Below are 13,675 nucleotides of genomic sequence, written 5' to 3'. Positions count from 1 at the left end.
CATGGAAAAGTTATTTTACATGTATCTATGGTAATTACTGATTGTTTGAACTATCAACCACTTTAGATTATGTAATCCTCTGAAAGAAAAGTTACCATTAACTATTATTCTTCCATAATTATCGTGTACTGATTCCAATTTTGATTGTGAAAAACACAAGACATAAATGTCAAAGATAGGTTGTGATTCACTTCAATCTTAACTACAGGCAGCATCTTCGCATCTACCCTGAAGCAAGTACATGCCGTTTGTCTTGTTTGATTTGGCTAGAAACAGATTCACTTGCAATCGAAGCACGGAAAAATTCTTAGCGGGTCGTACCGGTTATGGTGACCGTCAACGGGACAGAAGCTGTTGATCTCCCTTTCCTCTGATCCTCCTGCAACTAGCGGTTGCTCTACTGCCTTATTGTGTCTTTTTGTTCTTGACCCGACGAATGTTTAAGTGATTGAAACTGCAGGACAGTTCACATGCTCGAAAGACACTCAGAACTTACATAGACGCTATAATGTTTTACCGGGAAAATTTTTTGCCTTTCAGGAGAACCATCTCTTGGCGCTCTGGGAAGACTTCAGCTTCATCACAAGTTCCTCGCGTTGACCTTCCACCTCTGCGTACTTGAGGCTCATATGGAGATAGCGCTCGCGTATGTCTCTCAGCTCGGACTCTAACCGTGACCTTGTGCGCTCAAACTTTTTCCTTGTGACTACTTCGCCTTCGGGAGTAGCTTTTCTAGGAGAGTCTGGAGGGGGATGCCCTCCTGGCAATCTGCAGGAGAGGGCAGTCTTTAGCCACTGCTAAAATGGTTCAGAATTCGAGTTTCACATGCGGCATACACATGTTATCCAGGCAACACTTACTAAGGTTGCCCGCTTCCAATCTTCTATGCAAATTACAAATTGAGATATTCCATGAGCAGAAATCTAGGCGCTAATACTATGAATCTCTTCAAGATATCACATGAAATTACCTGCTAAGTGGAATATTATCTGAGTCTTCCGCCACTGCAGAATCAACAAAATCATTCCCAAGTAAAGATACTTTTGATCTAGGATCGACTCCAACATCATAGAAGCTTTCGGCATCACTATTACTGATATGGGCGTCCTGTCAAGTGGGCAGAGGAGAGGGAGAATATGAATCAATGACGACAATCCAATTTTCAGATGAGTCGTCTACAAGCAACGACACGACCACCAAAGCTGTAATAAGAGAAAATCCCTGAATGTACACAGAAACGAGAATGCTGAAGGTATAATGAAAGTCCACATTCACAGACAAGTGAGATAAAACACAGAAAGCGAAGAGTTGCTTGTGTTACATTACCTCTATGTGATGCCGGGTATTGGATATCTTAGGTTGATCTTTCACTGCTTGTTGCCGTACATTCTTCACGACCGGCTTCCTCCTTATGTCACGCTGCCACGATAAATACAGTTCATGAGTTAAACTCGATATGTATTGATGACAGGTGCACTCGAACAACTAAATATGAATATCCCAACCTTTGACGGGCTTGAATCTTCATTGGCTGAATTTGCTACCTTCATATGAGCTTTAGATAGTCCGGTGTTCCTCGTGTTGTTAACATGCTTCTGGTTTCTTTTCTCTTCCTTTATAGAATTTAGTTCTTCTTCAGAGGCTCGGGCCCTTCTCAGGTACTCGTCTTTCTGCTCTTCAAGCTGTTGTGTCATCCGCTGACAGTGCTTGTGCTCTCTCCTGATCCGGTTCAGCTCATTTTTCACCTCGACAGCCTCATCACATTTAGCCTGTTTGGCCATTAATTCACCTTCCATATGTTGAAGCTTCTCTTCCAAGATAACTTTGCTCTGCCTGCAATCTTCCAAATCATTCACCAGCTCCTGTAGGGTAGAGATTTTCTCCGCAAGTACATTTTTCTCGGCCTTCAGGTCTGTAAATTCTTTGGATACTAATTGCAGCAAAGCTTTGGCTTCCTCTCGACCGCATTTGGTTACAGTGAGCTCATTTTTCAATGCCGAAAGTTGATCCCGAAAATTCTCAAATTTTTGCAGATCGTTCTTCATGTTGGTGGATTCATCCATGAGTTGCTGGCGGTCATATTCACATACAGTAAGCCTCAGCTCGAGCTCGTTAATGTTGGTTCTTAATTTCTCTTCCCTCAATTTGTGATTCTCCAACAGCTTCGACAATCTCTGTTCAGTAGCCTGCAGCGCCTTCCGGTTCTCTTGGGAAGCAGAAAGTTCTGTTATCAGGTCATTCACTTTCCTTTCGTTCTGTTCTTGCATCTCATTCAACTCACAATCTTTCCTTTGCAGTTCAGATCGAGTTTCATGAAGAGCATGTTCCAGTTCAGCTTTATCTTCACATAATATGGATATCTCTTCGGCAGCATCAGACACTATTCTCTCTCTTTCCTCGAGAATTTCCGATATCTGATTAGTCAAATGTTCGATCTCTTGATTCAATTCACGATCTTTCCTTTGCAATTCAGATCGAGTTTCGCAAAGAGCAAGTTCGAGTTCAACTTTATCTGCACATAATTTGGATACCTCATCGGCAGCATCAGACACTATTCTCTCTCTTTCCTCATGAATTTCTGATATCTGATTAGTCAACTGTTCGATCTCTTTTCGAAGGTTCTCGACTTCGACTGTTTTGTCTGCGTATATCCGATTTAACATGCTCTCTCCCACAGCAAGCTGCTCCTTCTGTTTGCGATTTTCATTGAGAAGCCCATCTATTTCCAATTTAAATGTTCTTTCTTTTGCTGCGACATCGTCAAGCAGGGAAGAGATATTTTCTTCTAATGTCTCAACCTTCTTGGAGCAACCATTTAGACAGCTTCTTAATTCCTCATGCAACTCCACGTTCTGCGTCTTTAACTTTCTGTTTGATTCCTGAAGAGAGTTGCATTCTTCGGCAAGACTCGAGACATCCGCTTGTAACTGTGCTCTTTCTGCTTTAAGATGATCACATTCTTCCTGAGCCTCTGACCACCGGATTTGCATTTCCTTCATTTCTTTTTCTAGCTGAGTCTTCTGCTTCTTGCTTGAGAAACTCAGCTTGGATATCTCATCATGGAGACTATCACACAGTGCTCTTGATCTCTCCAGCTCCAACTGGGTTGCTTCCGTCTCGTCCATCAGATAGCTTAGTTCAGCTTCCAATTCTGCTATGCGCATAGACAAGGCCACATTTTCTTGTCCTGTCTCGGAAGATTTCCTCTCAAGAATTATGTTGGCGGAAACATGGGAATCCACACTGCTGCTCAGAACCACCAAATCATTTTGCATGTCAGTGAGGCATTTGGTGGTTATCTCGCTCTCTCTCTGCATAATTTGCAACTTCTCCTCTAGCTCAATCTTTTCTTTCTGAAGATCTGAAACCAGGGCCTCTAGTTTAGTATGGCATTCTCTCAGGTATTCAATCTCCTCTTCTTTCAAAAGTAACATCTCCTCGACTTTTCGCTTCTCATTCCTGTCCTCGACCGACTCCTTACGAAATTCTTCATCTTTGTCCTCTGCATCCATCTTCATGCACTCATTGCTTTTTTCATTTGCAATGAGCATTTCATTTACCTCCTCATCTTTGTGGCCATCCATACAGTCGGTCGCAATGTGAAGACAGTTGTTCAATTTCTTAAGCTTGAATAAAAGGTCTAAGTTTTCTTCTGTAAGCTCATTACAGTCACTCTCCAGCTCCTGAACCTTTTCTTTGAGGGACTCGATCTCTTTAATCAGATACTCATCACCTCCGTCAGCAGACTCTCGAGAATGCTTTTCTTCAAGAGTCTCGGTTAGCTTGGCCTCTAGAATGGCAATTTCTTCCTCCTTATCTGATAATTTACTTGTGTATTCTCTCTCAAATTCCAAGAGTCTCTCTTCCAAACCACCTTTTTCATCCATCTTACGCTTTTCATCTTCAAAGGCCTTTTCCATCTGTTGCAACTTAACTAGCAGACCCTTCTCCGATTCCTGGGTTTGCTGCAACTGGGTCTTTAGACTCTTGTTTTCCGCTATATTTGATAGTAGCGAATCTTCCATATCACTGAACTTTGACTGAACGATTGCAACATTTTCCAACTCAAGTTTCTGCTTCTCGACCATCTCTTCGAGCTCCTGTAGAACAGAAACAAGCTCAATGTTCGATTCTTGGCTTCTGCTCAACTGCAGAGTCAAATCAGCGTTTGTTTCTTTCAGGAATCTTATTTCTTCCTCCAACTCCTTTTGAATATGGCTAACTGCTTCTTTTTGGCCATTTAAATCATCCACGGTTGTTTGGTCCGCTAGTGAGTTGTCGAGCAGCAGCTTTATCTGTTCGACTTCTTTTCTCAAGCTCGCCCGTTCCGTATTAGCTGCCAAGAACTCCATATCCAGATCCTGGTGATTCTTGCACAGATCAGAGAACTCCTTCCTCACCATATCCAAATCAAGCATTAGCTTTCGGGCATGTCGCTCCCACATTTTAGCCTCGGCAGAAAGCTCTTCTATCGTGTCTTCTGCAGCTTCCAAAAGATCTTTAGAGGAACCAGAAACCCTCACAGATAACATTTCCTTTTTACTATGCGATTGATCACCCGAATCCATATTTTGCGATTTGGAGAATGGAGGATTCGATTGAAAAGAGCTATTGATCAGATTGCCACCATCTACACTGAGGGACCTGACTGAAGTCTCCCCAATGCTCCGGTCATGCTTGTCAGCTCTCATTTGGTTTTCAGGGGAAAGGTCTTCTCTGTGCAAGGAATTCTCTGCAGAGCCGAAGCTCTGAGGAGAAGCAGAGGACGAAAAACTTGTTTCCTACAGAGATGTCAAGAAGTTCGGTCAATTTTTCATTGAAAATTGACTAAAGCAAGGCAAAATGAGAGCCTGCCTCAAATATTTGTGCAGCATCAGCATCACGTGATAGTGGCTTTGACAACACTTGAGAATCTGAGATATCGTATTTTACTCCAACATATTCCAGGAAATAAACTTACCACCTAAGTTATGGTTGAAGTAATTAACAGGGAAAAATGCAGCTCAGTATAAAAAAATTCAGATGCACTTGGAGGGAAATTGCTATACTTACCCTTCTTGCAAGATGTTCGGGGCGCCAGGTTGACCTGAGTTCTTTGTTGGAGGAAGTAGCAGCGTTCTCTGTGAATGTGCTTCCAGACATATCTGACTTGAAGTCCCCATCGAGGTTGTTTGAGTTCAATTCATTGCCTTGAGAATTTGTCTCTTTAGATTCATCATCCCTGAATGTATGAACGGTTAATTCCTAAACAGACAGCTAGTGAAAGGCAATGAAAGGGAAGAAAAAAGGCAATGGAAGGGAAGAAGCTGCTAAATTGTCTTCAACCTGAGCTTTGTTCTTGGAGTCAGGCAATGTATTTTGACCTGCAAATCAGTAAGGCATGCAAATCTGTGTTAAGGAAATCTGAAGAGGCACAAACGTTTCTAGGACATCGAACCCATACCCAAACATTGGACAAGTCAAAGCCAGTAGCATCAGGAGTAGGAACTTATATTGCAGTCTACAAACAATTTCTTTCAATGTTTCCTATTAGGAATACATATAAATCATCTGTCACTAAATGTTCAGTTCATTTTACAACCGCAGAGACACGAAAATTGGTTGGATATTGTCAGTCGACAACATTTTGATCTCTCCAAACTACTCTTTTTCCTGTGAAGAAACTCGCTGCATTTCCTTCTTTCTCTTTATTTCCTTACTTGCTCATTTGGATTCTGTTGCACTTAGTTCATTGGATACATGTTGTACTTCACGTGCTCCTGATGTAAAATGTAAAACTAGTGTAATACTCTACTGTCTTTCAATGTTTTGAGGCATCTCAAGCTTCCCTATCACAGTTACAGCCAATTGCCTGATTTTTGTTTTTTTCTCACTGATTTCCAAATCCAAGAAGGAAAAGAATATATATTTGCGTTTTAGTACAGCTCACTTGCAACACCGTTCCGTAGTTGCACTTTTTCAGAGGGACTGAAATGGGAACGGACACGCTGGAACTGATGTAGTTCTTCACATTGATTGTTGCCTCTCCAAGGATGCCAGATCTCGCTGATCCCTGTAATAGACAGCCACCAGAATTTTGACTACCACATCTATTGCCTTGCAGCAATTCGTACTAAGCATCGATGAACAGCTCACACTAGCTCTATAAAGAACCAACTACATCATGTATAAAATCTGCAGTGCTGCGGATGTTACCATGGAAATGACAAGCTTGAAGAGACAATCTTCCAACTCTTTGGAAGGATCATCATGCGAAACCAACACAGATTCCGCCAGAGTCTCGGTCCATTGACAACTTCCATTTCGCACCAACGCTTTGCTCGACTTAACAATTGTTTTCCCCGTTTCTACGGAGACTACGGAGACAAAGAGCTTGTCCCATCCTTTTGGTACCTGTTGCAACATAAAGGGTAGCAAGAAATTAGTCTATCAATTACTGAAAACGACAGCAGCCCTTTAATTTTCATGGAAAGGAATGCATACTGGATCTAGTTCAAGAGAAAAAAGGTTGAAGCTAAGTCTTATTTTTCTTCAATGCACAACATAGCTGCACTATTACCATGATCAGCAATTCTGTAATCCAAACCTATCATGATAAACAATACCAATTTCAACTATATGTGATGGATGACAATTTTTGCCACACTTCCTCATAACTTCCTGAAACCATTTGTCTGCTTGACATATCAATGGAAGAAGATTGCATCAATCACAACATAGGAGATAAAGATCTTAATTTGTATAAAAAGAAGTTTTATAATCAAGTGAATATGCTCCATAGTGCACGCACTCTTACCATTTCAGTGACCAAAAAAATGAAAAAGAAAAAAAAGAAGCAAAAAATTAAGAGGAAGTGATTTAGTACCAGTGTGCCACGACCCTGGAGATCAAACTAACTTGTCTGGCTCTGAAAAAAGGGACGGAAGAACAGGAAAGAAAGTGAAGGAGTACCTGGAGAGCTTTCAGCTGAGAGAGCTTGAAATCAAGTCTCTCCCCTGATTTAGCAGGTCTGTTCCTGTGCAATCTCAACATCCTCTCTTTCGTCACAACTCAATGCACAGTTCAATGCTTCTTCACTCAGGTCTCCTAGAGAGCTTCATATGAAGGGTATGATCACCCAACTTAACTACCCCGGAAACAAGGACAGACATTGCTTAGAGAGCACCAATGAGGGAATGAAGGAATAACTGACAGAGACAAAGCAAATGGGTGGAGAGAGAGAGAGAGAGAGAGAGAGAGAGTTAGTTAGCTGGTCATTGTAATATGGGTTAGTGTTTTATTATCTTCTACACCAAACTAAATTACCAACCTTAAGGGTTTCACAGCACACAGAGAGAGAGAGAGAGAGAGAGAGAGAGAGAGCCACCAAACTTAGGACGTGAAATTGAGTGGTGTTGTAGTGTAGTGCAAGATAGGAATCAGTTGGGCCGGGCATTAGTTTTTGGTGCAACAATGTGTGTCATTATGTTAAAATACCGGCACCCTATGCCATACCGAGTATTTCAGGTTACATCTACATGAGATTGTCCCAAAGGATGAAAATGGCTAACTTACAGTACGTAGAATCATTACACGTAGCTCAAAACTCAAAAGAGATTTCAATGCCTATAACTTCTTTCTAATAGCAAGATCTTAACTATCTTATTCTAGCATCATGACATGACCATAGGATTCAATCGATCACTTTTAGTTTAAAAGGATTCATCATCGTGCGGTCATAACTCCTGGATTATTCGTTTACTCATAGTTTTGGACCCCTTAAGACCAGCGCGGTCTTCCTGGATAGTGCACAATGGTAAACTTTATGTTTCGGACGGATGACCCTAGTTCATCTTGTACATAGTTAGCTGCCTATTCAGTTCAGGCAACAACTAGCAAAGCTTAATACGAACAAATTTCTTTGATCCGACCATTGACTGAGGAGGAAATGTCAAACAATGAGAAAATTTGTCCGTATACTTTCACCTTGATATTATAAGAGATACCAAGTCTCTCACTCCCACGGACAACGATGTTCCTAATGTTATCCCTCGTGTTGTTCCAGGCCAGAAGCAGCTCGTCTCTTCCTCGATGAAGTCGAATGTTGATTACAACTCCTAGGCCACATTGTTTTTCTCACCATAGAACATCTTCCAAGGCTGCATATTCTTTCCATTTGTTGAAGCGTCCCTCCCAACTCACTAGGCTACTCATTGGGAAAAGAATGTGAATGCGATCGTTATAGTGTCTATTAGACTGTATCTTATCGGGAATTTATTGGGTGCCATTGACAAAATTGCCAAAGAGACAGATTTTTGGAGACAGTATCATCACATTAGTTGTATCGAACAGCTTACGCGAAAGTGACGATCCTCATTTGATAAAATAAACTTGAGATTATCCATCTTCATCATAGAAATATCTGGTTTCGGACAGCTACCAATAAGTACTAAATAACTAAAAGATTGACAGTTCATAATCATCACCAAGGTCAATGGAGGGATAGGAAGAGAAATCATTCGTCACAGTAGTAGGAATTGAGAAGTTTCCACGATCGTTGCAGAACTGGAGTAAAAGAAAGATGGAAGGCAGCTTGTACAGAAGCCGAGCAACCAGACCTGTAAATTTTATCAGCATCCCCGCGATTTAATTTAGGAAGCATAATCTCTATGATTAATGCTATTGTCACTTTCGTATAATTCATTTGATGCCTGTCCTAACGGGGTGACATGTATACTGACTTACAGGAGGTGCAAGACGCTGAGTAATAAAAGACAGATGGATGATAATTACCAAGTGCAGGTTTAAAAGAGCCTCAACCCTAAAATTAAAATAACGGCAGTAGCACCACATATCATACAAACAATGTGTGGCCATTGTCTGCAGCAGAGCATCATCATTAGTCCCTCTTCCAAGACACTCTTTCACTTCTGGAACTCCAGTACAGCAAAGAAATAGTCAACGTACAATACTCGGAAATGAGGGAAGCCGGCAGAGAGCCCGAGCTGCTGGAATTCCTGTTCAGTCCTGTGCTTGCCCTTGGCACTGTAGATGGTCATCGACAAGATGTCGACCTCGAGAAGTGCGCGAGTCCGGTGGCTGTCGTCCGAGTGCTTCGGTAGCACTGGCTCGCAGACAATCAGCTTCCCTCCCTCAGGGAGTGCCTTGAAGCAGTTCTCCAGTATCTGCTTGCACTCGTCGTCCGTCCATATTGCCAATGTCCACTGTGACCACAAATTCCATCCTTGGTTTTAAAAAGCGCATGGCTTTATTTAGCAAAAGATATGCACAACGCATTCGCCTACTATTCTTGATGTGGACCTACTAATGCCATCATCGATAGAACAAATCAAACTTAGCAAAGACTAAAATTATAGGGAGAGTTTGATTATCATAGGCTACACATAATTTAGCTTGGACCACATACGCCAGGTCTAGCCAAGATCTTTCCCAGCAAAAAGAGAGCAGAACCCACAGAATCATGAAAAGTGAAACTTCCACCCAAAGAATTCAGAATGTGGACTCTGATTTCTTCTCTAGATGGTGCTAGCTGTCGAACCAAAATCTAAGCATTTCTCATGAGAACTGTCAGGTGAGTGAACCGTCGCCTAAAATGCACCAGCAGGGTAATCCCATAGCCTAATGTGGTTGGTTTGGATGTTGGGCCAGAGGGTGTACATAAAAGCTGAAGGTTCTCATGATCGAAAAGTAAGCTACATACCCACTTCATCAATTATTGCCGACATTTGAAAGAGGACTCGAAAGGAAGAACCAACAGGTTACATTACGCTCATCACTGTGGGAACATGAGGCAGCAGGTACCGTCTGTTCTATGTCGTACAGCTTGGTACTGCACTCACACCTCCATCTCTGTGGTAGCAGGGCTTAGAGACTCACTGGACAAACTAGGTATATCATAACATGAGGCCATCATTGTGTCTGGTACAGATCGATATCAACATCAAAGCCAAGAGAATGGCTTGAGATGTATAAGAAGTGTTTGTCACTTGTCTCGGCTCGATCGAAAAGAATAAAACACTCACTCACGAGATGGGGCGAGCGTGTGTAATATGGAATCGTATGAATCATTTGCTTGTAGTTTTCTAGTACCAGAAGTGCTCATAAAGGTGGAATTTGATCGAAAACTGAAGACCAATGTAAACTATTCGCCGATATTTACATTAGTGCCTAGTTGTACAGATTGGGATGAGGAAACAATCAGAAAAGAATTCATAAAACTCCATTACATCAATTAAAACTTTACCAAGGAAAGCAAAAGGTGGATTTCCTACTCCAGCAGAAAATGTATCAATTAACCAACGCAATTTAGCTGTTGTAGCCTTTAAGTCATTAGATTATACAGACATATACGATCATCAAGTCCGAGGCTGGCAAACAGCTGTTTCAGGCAAACTTCATTAAGTTTTAGTCCATGTTGGAAGGAAATAAACAGCAAGATGCGAATTCCTTTTGTTGTTCACGAGATCGACTGCAGCGAAACTATCTAGCAAGTGAAATATAACCAATACCAAACATGGGGAGTTCAACGAACAACGTACCCTCATGAAAATGGCATCACCAGCAGGGACGGACTTTAACATGTCACCACCAACATGGGTCACCCCTGTAAAATAGCGCAGCTTTAATTAATCTTCAGCCACCAGAAGACTGTTTTTATCCTCTAGAGAGGGAAGATGGAATAGGATAGTGAGAAATTCGTGTTTTCTTGGGCTTCAATGTAGACTCTTCCATTTCTTGATGGATTATGGTGAAACAACTCCGATGTATTCTGTCCTTCTCCTAGTTGACTTATGAAAAAGAACATGAATGTGTCTCGACTCCATTAGATTCCATTCGAGCGGCGAACGGACATGTTTCTCTGAATCTTGGAGCACCATAAATTTCAAGCTTGCTGAGGTTTCTCTTTTTCAATGGGAAGGTTAAGGTGGAAAAAAGTAACAGCTGGAAAACCAGTTCTGTGGTAGCAAATTGCCAGGTCTTCTTCAAAGGGCTCTTGATGCAGCAAGAGTTAAGGCATGCGGGTGGAGGTAAGGTCAGATTGGAAAGAGCAAGTGACCAATAAAAAAGACCCTGCTAAGTGTATGCCATTTGGTTATTGGAAAAACGTAATGGTTCTCTCTTTGCACAATTTTAAAAAAAATCACATATTATGTGCTGACTTTGATAACTTTGTCCCCGTATTAATGCTTCATTTATTTCGTGAAAAATGTGACATTTTGAAAACATATTTTCGGTGTTTGGCTACGACATGAAAATAAACAAGAAAAATAAATAGGAAAATATCTTTCGCCTTTTGGTTCAAAAAATCTGATTTGATTTTTCTGGAGAAAATTACCAAAAAATTTTAAATTTTGATCTTTTTTCTTTCTTTGCCAGCTGCTGGCCACAACGACCAGCCACAGCCGAGGGACGAGCTCACCCAAGGCCAATAAGGCTCGAGCTCACCCATGGCCAGCCATTGGTAGAGGAAGAACGAAATGAGTCAAGGAAAACATTTTTTGCCAATTGAAAAAGCACATTCAAACGTAAGGAAAATGATTTCCTCTTTTTGAAAAGATGAAATCATATTCTCCCCTCTTTATTTGACCCAAGCCAAGCACATTCTTTCTTGTGCACTCCTTTTACTTATTTGCGGTTTTGGTTTTTATTATATTTTTCCTTTTATAAAAAAAATTGAATTTTTAATTATTTATTTTTCTTTTTTTATTTTAAATATTTTTCAGTTCATTTTCAAATTTCAACAAAAAAACCGAACAAAACTGCCATTTTCCTAGAAAATAACTTGATGTAAAACAATTTCAGAAAACATCCCATTTTTTGCAAAATGCGGAGCCTGAGACTTGACATCCCAATTTGCTAAATTCACGGGACGCGATGTGAAAGATATTTCTTATGCCGCCTTTGTATGAATAGCCCTTGTTAATATATATATTTAACAAAGCTAATGTTCAAACTCTAATTACACCCTTTTTTTTTTTTGGGCAGTTAACGTGTTGAGAGCTGTAATATTTCCTTAATGAGCGACTAAACAAGTACCCTAAAGGCTCTCCCTAGAAGGATTCCTCGTTTGGGTTTCAAGTCATTGTAACTGGAAAAAAGAACAAGAACTACATTTCCAAGGTAGTGATGGGTGAGAAAGGCGCAAATAACTTGACACCTAACTCTGAATTTCGTGTCCTGAGATGAACTATCGTTTATTGCGTTTTCCATATATGGCTCTTGAAATTTGTTGTCTTTACGTAAAGCAAAAGGAAAGCTAGAAGGAAAGCATGCGGGAATCTAACCAGGAATAGGAGGCGCTTTGGCCACGACCTCGGGCAAGTCGAAGTTGATCCCTTCCCGGACGTGCGCGTGCTTCCGCATGATCATCCGGAGGCAATCCCCCGCGCTCCCGCCAACGTCGACCAGCCTCCCCACCCCGGAGAACCCATCGTAGCCGTCCAGCGCCGCCTTCATGAACGGCACGGAAACCCCGGACATGGCCCGCTGCATCAGCTCGTTCATCTCCGGGTTCTTCCCGTAGTGGGCATAGGCGGTGTCGCCGTTGGCCTTCATGAAGGGCGCCTCAGCCGGGTCCACCACCGCCTCGTGCACCAGCGGCCACGCCCTCATCAGCGCCTCCTTCTCATACGACAAGAAATTTATTAAAAAAAAAAAAAGAATTGATTTTGTTTTTTGGTGCACACAAGTACCGAAAGATTCGGCTTTTCGTATATGTTCAATATAGCCCCTGAACTATATAAAAATGTCTAATATAATCCTTTCATTAATATCACATAAGAGACAATTCATATTGTCTAGAGACTAAATCGAAAATGTGCTAAAAGTTCAAGGACTATATTTACCAAGTTAAAAAGTTAAAGGCGCTAGCGAGGCAATAGGCTCCTACAGTCAAAGCGACGTTAATGGATCCCGGCGTCGTCTACTTCTTTTTTTTTTTTTTTTTTTGGGAGCACTCGAGAGAAGAAATCAATAACTGTTGCAGTAATAGTCGACGGAAAATGAGCCAATCCTGTTCCTATGCAAAGAACAAAATGACGATTCTTCTTCCGATGCTTTGTGCGATTTAGTGAAGCGAGTCTCTCCGACGATCTTTCGACTCAGTTAGACCCAGATCTTCTTTTTTTTTTTTTCCGGAAATGATTCCGATTACCACAGCGATAGGATAAGTGACGATCGATCGGAAATGCGTATGTACGGACTGAGGGAGCTTCGGCGAGTTCGATCTTACCTGGTGGCGCTGGAGCACAATGGCGGCGTGCGACAGGCCCTCGGCGTCGGTGACCAGGGTCTTCCCGACCTCGGTGAGCGAGTACCTCCTCTCGGGGCATCCGGAGGGGGAGCCGACGTGCTCCTCGAAGACGCCGTGGCTGGCAAGCATGCGGAGAAGCCTCTGGAGATTCTCGGCGTCGCCGCCGCCGCTGCCGGAGCGGGCGAGGATCTCGGAGGCGGAGAGTGGGGCGTTGGAGCCGCCCTGCCAGAGGGCGTCGGGGACGCCGAGGCGGACGACGGCGTTGAGGGACATGGGGACGGTGATCATGTTGGCGAGCTCGAGGATGCGGAGCCTCGCGGCGTTTCGGGCGTCGGAGGTCTCGTCGTCCATGGATGGGAATGTTCGCTTCTGGTGCTAGCTTGACTGGTCAGTGGTGAGCGAAGGAGAGAGAGAGAGAGAGAG

The 13,675-nt window shown here is 42.3% G+C and overlaps 2 protein-coding genes across 5 annotated transcripts; both read right to left on the bottom strand.

Annotated features, from left to right (window-relative positions):
* Positions 1-162: 162 nt before the first annotated feature.
* LOC115735074 (myosin-9-like) lies at positions 163-7,253 on the bottom strand. Of its 4 annotated transcripts, none has more exons than XM_048271600.1 (10): positions 6,952-7,253; positions 6,196-6,393; positions 5,930-6,052; positions 5,326-5,363; positions 5,053-5,221; positions 1,506-4,781; positions 1,327-1,419; positions 971-1,107; positions 512-768; positions 163-423 (listed from the first exon to the last, which is right to left on the bottom strand). In XM_048271600.1, exons 1-9 carry the CDS (start codon positions 7,030-7,032, stop codon positions 537-539), a joined length of 4,347 nt encoding a protein of 1,448 aa, XP_048127557.1. In that variant the 5' UTR covers positions 7,033-7,253; the 3' UTR covers positions 163-423; positions 512-536. The 4 variants fall into 4 exon arrangements, with proteins under 4 accessions (XP_048127557.1, XP_048127558.1, XP_048127559.1 ...); XM_048271601.1 differs by having other exon boundaries at positions 163-432; positions 521-768; XM_048271602.1 differs by having other exon boundaries at positions 163-768; positions 1,506-2,313; positions 2,485-4,781; positions 6,952-7,252.
* A 1,561-nt stretch (positions 7,254-8,814) lies between these two features.
* On the bottom strand, positions 8,815-13,675 carry LOC115733280 (nicotinate N-methyltransferase 1-like). Its single transcript, XM_048271251.1, has 4 exons — positions 13,232-13,675; positions 12,285-12,621; positions 10,539-10,603; positions 8,815-9,203 (listed from the first exon to the last, which is right to left on the bottom strand). The coding sequence occupies exons 1-4, from the start codon at positions 13,601-13,603 to the stop codon at positions 8,904-8,906; spliced, it is 1,074 nt and encodes a 357-aa protein (XP_048127208.1). The 5' UTR covers positions 13,604-13,675; the 3' UTR covers positions 8,815-8,903.

This window comes from Rhodamnia argentea, chromosome 10 (assembly GCF_020921035.1).
Source record: "Rhodamnia argentea isolate NSW1041297 chromosome 10, ASM2092103v1, whole genome shotgun sequence".
Classification (NCBI taxonomy): Eukaryota; Viridiplantae; Streptophyta; class Magnoliopsida; order Myrtales; family Myrtaceae; genus Rhodamnia; species Rhodamnia argentea.
The sequence above is the reverse complement of the archived record's forward strand: the minus strand, read 5'-3'. Positions and strand labels throughout refer to the sequence as shown.